The 7,130-nt window shown below is 50.5% G+C and overlaps 1 protein-coding gene across 1 annotated transcript in view; it reads left to right on the top strand.

Moving 5' to 3' along the window:
• The first annotated feature begins 1,143 nt into the window (after positions 1-1,143).
• SF3A1 (splicing factor 3a, subunit 1, 120kDa) overlaps positions 1,144-7,130 on the top strand; it is a 16,584-nt gene continuing 10,597 nt past the window's right edge. The window contains exons 1-4 of the mRNA XM_005869820.2: positions 1,144-1,192; positions 1,930-1,955; positions 2,079-2,200; positions 6,509-6,716. Of these exons, the coding sequence (XP_005869882.1) occupies positions 1,144-1,192; positions 1,930-1,955; positions 2,079-2,200; positions 6,509-6,716 (405 nt within the window). The remainder of the gene's footprint in view (positions 1,193-1,929; positions 1,956-2,078; positions 2,201-6,508; positions 6,717-7,130) is intronic.

The raw sequence follows: 7,130 nt of genomic DNA, 5'->3' as shown, positions 1-7,130 counted from the left end.
ATCGCGCCCCCCTCCCCGGGACCGGCAGCCCGGGCCTAGGCCTAGGCGCGCCTCACTTTTGCTGGAAGTAGCGGCCGCTTAGGAGGCCTTGGAGGGACTACAAGTCCCAGGAGGCAGCGCGCTGGAACCGTGGTTCTCAAAGTGAGGTCCGCGGACCGGCAGCTTCAGCATCCGCGGGGAGTTTATTAGAAATGCGAGTCTCTGTAAAGCACAGCATAGGGAATATAGTTAGTGATGTTGTAATATGTATGGTGCCAGGTGGAAATATGGGGGGGGCACTTTGTAAAGTATGCGAGTATCTAGCCGCTATGCTATACACCTGAAACTAATATAAAATAATATTGAATGCAGACTGTAATTGAAACACTAAATTAAAAAAATTAAAATGTGAATAAACAAAACAAGAAAGAAATACACCCCAGCTCCTCTAATAGAAATCTGCATTTTTAACAAGATCCCAAGGTGATTCATTGAAGTTTGGGAAAAACACCGATCCCGTGCATCTGCTGTGGCAATTGGGCCCACCGGCCCCCAGTAATTTGCCCAGTAATTTCTAATTTCCCAGCCTGCAGGGTTACAGCTTTGAATGTTAATGCTCCTGCAGCCACTCAGTACTCAGTCTAAGCCAGACACGGAGCCTGGGTCCCACGTTACTGGGATGGATGAGGCACAGCAGCTGCCTTGGAGAGCTTGCTCGTAAGCTAGTAAGGAGCCGGGTACCCGTGAATATTCCACAAGTGTGTATTGCTCAAAGGGCCAGTTAAGCTCTCTAGTCCTCAGTTTTCTCATCTGTGAAATGGGGATAATCAAGTTACCTACCTCATAGGGCTCTCGTAAGGGTGATACAAGTTAATGTATGTAAAGTGTATGGCACCTCCTCTGTCATCACTGAATTTGGAGGCTGAAGGAGGAGGAGGAGGAGGACCACGTTTCTGGCCTGGTGGACCAGGTGCCTGTCTGGCCATTCACGAGAAAAGCCGTTACAAAAGTGCCCGGGAATCAATCGATCTGAAGCTCCGGCTCGCAGAGTGATTGGGGCATCCATGTGGGTGGGATTGTTCAGGCTGGAGGTGGCTGTGGGTGCCTGAGGACGGAGTGAAGACGGTGAAAAGAACCCAGAACAGGAGTTTGGGGGTGCCCAACATGGTAGAGCAGGAGGTGAAACAGAAACCTGGAAGGTTTCTTGGGCACGGTGAGCAAGAAGGGAGGATGGGTGAGAATAGGGCCTGGGAGTTGGGCGGAGAGCTTTGTGAAGGAGTGGGCATTGGTCACACAGCCAGACGACCTCTGCACTTGGCCGTAGGCAGAGGCTTTGACTTTGGCAGACGCACTTGAAATGGGTGGGGACCAAGTGGGGGGTGAGGAAGTGGGAAGCAAGGCTGAGAGAACTCAGGATGTTTAGCAGAGGAAGAGGGGTGGGAGAGAAGGCAGGAGGAGGAAGGAACATGAGGGCAGGGGAGAGACTTTATTTTTCTGAGATGAGACTTGACCCTTCGTTTACTAAGAAAGACCAGCGAGGAAAGACTTGGAACCGACGGAGAGTTAGTGCTGAGTGCCCAGTGCGGATTCACAGCACGTTTGAGCGTTGACTGGTAGTTAGGACTGTGGAGTGGATGCAGGGAGAAAAGGCTCTAAGGCAGAAGGAGCTGCCCCGAAGGAGTTCCCTTTGTATTTGCTTATTCAGCACACAGTCACTAAGTATCCCATGCCGGGCACATCGCTTGCTCTGGAACCTGGCTTCTCAGAATGTGGTCCGACACCTGCATCTGAGTCACCTGGGCACTTAGTAGAAATGCAGACCCCTGGTGTCATGGACACAGTCTAGCTCAGCGGTCGCCAACCGGTGGCCTGCGAGGTCCGAAAGGTTGGCAACCGCTGGTCTAGCTGGTGGAGCCAGAAAAGCTGCTGCTGCTCTTACTGATTCCCCAGGACGGTCCCTCGCAAGCACAGTGCAGGTAAAGGAACCCTCTTCTGGAGCAGAGGGTTCTGACCCGAAGGAAGTCCGAGGGAGAGCCTGGTGCTCAGGTATGTCCAGCCCCAAACCAGGATCTTGAAGACTTTATTTCCTTTTCTCACAGCCCACAGAAGAGGACGCATCTTCAAAGGAGGACTCCACCCCTTCCAAGCCCGTGGTGGGGATCATTTACCCGCCTCCAGAGGTCAGGAATATCGTGGACAAGACTGCCAGCTTTGTGGCCAGGTAACCTAGCTCTTCTGCTCGTGTGGCTTACACGTGGATTTTTAGCGCCAAGAGCTCGTGAGTCCACACAGGTTAACACTAGGTTTTAGAGAGGTGTTGTCAGGCGGGACTCCACTGACATTAATGGTCAATGCACCTTTGAAAGCACAAGTCATCTGAGCAATTAGTTCACCGGCCAGGGACACAGGCCACAGGCTTGATCCCTATAGAGCAGTGGTTCCCAAACTTATTTGGCCTACCGCCCCCTTTCCAGAAAAAATATTACTCAGCCCCTGGAAATTAATTTTTTTAAAATTTTAATAGCAGTTACTCATCGCCCCCAAATGCACCTGTGGCCATCACCGCCCCCCTGGATCGCTGCAGCGCCCACTGGGGGGCGGTAGCGCCCACTTTGGGAATCACTGCTATAGAGAGACGCTCTCAGTGTAGGCCTATTGGCTCATCTAAAAGCACAGCATGGCGGTGAGGTGGGTAGTGGTCAGGACTGGCCTCTGACACAGCATGGCGGTGGCGGAGTGTGAGTCACACAAGCCCCAGAGTCACCAGGAACCTGTGTTTCCACAACAGGCCTGAGGACATGTCTGGAAAGCCGCTTTGTCACCCATAGTAAGTGTGTCTCTGTCTAAGCCACTGGCCTGAGGAAGACAAAAAGAGGTTGATCATTCTCATTGTGCGAGGACCGCATTCCTGAGAGCCTCCGATGACCCACCTGCAGAAGGGAAGGGAATGAGACGCCCCTCAGGGTTGTGAGGGTGGCGTGAGAGAGGGGGACAGAACCGTTCGGGTGCCTCATGCAGGTGTCAGCTGTCTTCTCAGGTGGCGTGGAAGGCAGTCCGAGTTCCTCGAGTCCCTCCCCATCATACACACACTCACACGTCCTCCGATGGAATCCTCTTGATGGCCACGTGATCCCAGAGGTCAACACGTCCCCTAATTTAGGGTCTTTAAAGTATTCCTTTAGCAGCCAGCAGGCCCCATCCAGCCTACAGATCTTTTGTTTGTCTTTGCAATTTTTTTTGTACTCAAATTACTTAAAAATGAAATGGCACAATAAATCTGGACAGCTCCTTGCATGGAAGCAGCAGCTGGTCCTGAGCAGACTGCTGCCCTCAGTCAGGGCATTTGCTGGATACAGTGTCTACCTCATAGATGTATTCCTTTCCCATCCTCCTAGGGCCGTGGTCGGCAAACCGTGGCTCGTCCACATGTGGCTCTTTGGCCCCTTGAGTGTGGGTCTTCCACAAAATACCACCACACTCAAGGGGCCAAAGAGCCGCATGTGGCTCGCGAGCTGAGGTTTGCTGAGCCTCAAGTTTGCTGACCACTGTCCTAGGGGAATGAAACGGGAGGGGGTCTCTGTGTGGCCGGTGCCATGCAGCTTGGTCTCATCACATTCCAGGGGCTTTGATGAACCTGGGTATTGGGTTAAACCTGTTCTGTGCTTGATTGAACATCATCAGCCCCTGTCAGGTTTAGGACAGCAGGTGGTGTATCCGTAATAAATGTTTATAATGTTTCCGAACAACACGCCTGCTTCCCCTTCTCCCCTCATATTTTAAACCCAAATGGGAAAGGGGTGTTGGAGGAAGAATCGACACAACCTCGCTACCAGATCGTTTCTGCCAGCCGTTTTCACTTTTTCCTGTTTCCTTCTGGCCCTCGGGTCCTTTTTTAGATCCTTGTAATAGCAGCAGAGGTACTTTCACATCCTGCTTTTCCCCTAGTGCTTGTTATAAGCGTTTCCCATGTTGCTTCGTGGTCTGGTGCTGCGTGGGCCGCTCGGGAGACGCTGCACCGAGTTGAGGCAATGGGCCTTCCTTGACTTGCCGTCTCTATCTTTTCCTTCAAAGTTGTTTCCAACATTTCAGTTTGGCAAGTGAAGCTGCGGGGAAGTCTCTGAGCATTTACTTTCCTGTTTAGATTGTTTCTTTAGAAGGAAATAGTGTGGCTGAAGGAGGATTTTAAAGATTTCTTAAACACTTGCCAAGTAGCTTTCCAGTAATTTTGTGTCAGCCTCTTCTGCCACCGAAGTCAGAGTGTGTCCAAGTTCCCTTAAAAATAATAAATCTATACACCCACATCTCTAGATCTGTTGTTGGCTAGATGTTGCCTTGTAGGCATTTCTGAAATCTCTGCACATGCTTTTGTTGACATTGCAATGAAGGGACGACTAGCATTTCAGTCTGGAATACAGCAACATGCAGGACCCTTCGTTTCACGCGTACTGATTGATGGAGCAGAGCATACCGTAAAGATCACTAACCAGTATGGTTTTCCAAACGAAGTTGTGTGTGTTTTGTAGGTTAGGTCTCCCCTTCTCTGCATCTTCCTTTCAAGGAACTGAAGTGGGAAGTACCTTTAAAACTCCCACCAGCTGGGTTGAGTCAGAATCCTGTCTTCTTCTGTTGAAATCTATTTCTTTTGTGAGAGAATACAATTTTAACATTAAATTAGTCTAAAGCAACAGAAGAGCTGAGAATAAACATGGCTGCCTTTTCACTGTTTTAATCTGTCAATTGTTCCCAGATGTGGCGAGGTTATGGCTTCAGAGGCTGAGATAGAGGAGACAATCGGAGCCCCCTGTCCAGCCGCCCCTTATCTGCCCCGGCGTCCGCTGGGGGTGGTGGCCAGGTTGTGGCAGTGTTTGCATTCACTCCCCTCCTCGTGTGTGGTTTGCCTTGTGTAAGGAGTGGGACAAAAGCTTCTTCCTCAAGCGGGAGGTTCTAGTTGTACTAATTCACTGTCAGATTAGACCTCATGGTGTCAGTCAGGGGACGGAGTGTGACCAGAACTTGTGGAGGAGCTGGCCTGGGTGTTGCCCCGACCCTGGCACAGATGGTTATGGTGGCTCATCGGGAGCACAGCATCGCCCGCTCCCTGTCTGCCCCACTGTCTTCAACCGACAGGACCAGGGTGTGAAAGCTGCCCCCTGGTGCGTTGGGGGCATCTGAGAGCTGGGCTCTGCTGGAGGAGCGATGGAGGAAGTCCCGTCATATCCTAATGCCCAGTCATCTCTACTGTTAATGGAACAGCTCTTCTAACTTTTATAGAAGTGGCAGCACTCGCATTTGCAGGCCACTCTATGCTTCAGAAGACTGGCATCTCCTAAATACATTTGATCTTAATAGTTCGAGATAGAGAAGTTGGCGTGAGCGACATTCCACACATGGGAAATTGAGTCAAAGAGAAGTGTGGTAGCTTGTTGCGTCAGTAGTGAACCCAAAACTTGAACATGTCCATATCTTGTGTCTTTAAGGTTAGTGCACTTTCTGACCGACATGGGTGTTATATACAGGGTGGGGCAAAAGTAGGTTTATAGTTGTGAGTATGCAAAACAGTTTATTTTTGTATTATTAGTAATTATTGTATTACCTCCTATATGAGCCATTGTAAACCTACTTTTGGCCCACCATGTATGTATGACACCTTGAAATATTACTGTTGGGACTCTAAAAAAACCAGCGTTGCCTAAACATTCTGAGAGAGTCTTTTTCATTATTTTGAGGTTTTTAAAGGCAGGCAAATTGGGGACATGAGGTGTAGATAGGAAACTGGCCCAGGTACAGAGAGATGGGAGGCCTCCCGCCGTCTCACGCTTCCCTGCATCTGAATGTGCCTCACCCAGCAGCACAGGTTCGCGCCCGCGGAGTGTTTCCTGGCTGGGCCTCACCCAGTAGTGAGTGAGGTGATTTTAGGCGGTGCTTGGACAGGGCATAAGTCTCATTGTCCACATTTGCGTGGCTGTTTTAATCCTTCTCGTTACCCGAAGGACAAAGTCTCAGCTTGGTGCTAGGATAACTTGAACACCTTTGCAGCATCTGTAATCCACTTTTTAACTAAGAAAACTGGCCTCTGGCCCAGCAAACTTGGAGCTAAACTTTAACAGGCTAATACTTTGTTTTCCTCGTGTTTAATTTTAAGCCTGCCTTTTATTAGTGAAGTCATATTGATTTTTATGTGAAGTGGTAATATATGCCTTCCCTTGTAAGTACATTTTTTTTAAAGTAAATAAATCTTACAAAAAAAAAAAAGGCCATAGTCCAGATGGGTTTTGGAAATGGCGAGACTGACAGAGGAGCTGCAGGAGCGATGAGCTGGGAGGCCCTGTGGTAGAGGAAGCCTGCGTCAGGCCTAAGGAGGCAGATGGCCCTGGTGCTGATGGCAGGGGTCTCGAGGAAGACCTCTGCGGTGCTGAGAGACGGACCAGTTGGAGTGATGGGTGGGGCAAGAAAGTGGCTTGAATGGGCAGTGTTCTGGGTCTCAGCAGTTGCAATGGTTGTGGTATTAATTCTTTTCCCCTCCTTCTAGAAATGGACCTGAATTTGAAGCTAGGATCCGACAGAACGAGATCAACAATCCCAAGTTCAACTTTCTGAACCCCAATGACCCTTACCATGCTTACTACCGCCACAAGGTCAGCGAGTTCAAGGAGGGGAAGGCTCAGGAGCCCTCAGCCGCCATCCCCAAGGTCATGCAGCAGCAGCAGCAAGCCACCCAGCAGCAGCTGCCCCAGAAGGTTGGAGCCAACCCCTCCCCTCACTTCCCCAGGCCTGAGAGGGAGGCCAGGACCGGGAGGGAGAGGAGAGTAATAAACTCTGCTATCCAAACCGCACAGCCACCCGGGGAGAGCACCTCCCCCCACCCCCCCACCCCCACCCCCAATCCTCCAGAGGCAGACACAGGCTGAGAGAGCAAAGTTCTGCTTACAGCTGGCATTTCTTTAGCACTGCCCGTCAAGCTCTGTGCTCAGTGCTTTAGGGGTCTTGGCTGCATGAGGAGGCCAGCGAGGTGATCATTTTACAATTGAGAGATCTGAGGCTCAGGGATGTGTGATTTACCCAAGGCACAGAGTCAGGACTAAAAAGTGCGTGTTTTCAGCCTCTTCACTTTGCCTTGTCGAAGGCTTTGGGGCCCTTTCTTACGCCATCAT

Source organism: Myotis brandtii, unplaced genomic scaffold, assembly GCF_000412655.1.
Source record: "Myotis brandtii unplaced genomic scaffold, ASM41265v1 scaffold303, whole genome shotgun sequence".
Lineage (NCBI taxonomy): Eukaryota > Metazoa > Chordata > Mammalia > Chiroptera > Vespertilionidae > Myotis > Myotis brandtii.
Note: the sequence above shows the minus strand (reverse complement) of the source record. Positions and strands in the feature narration are given on the sequence as shown.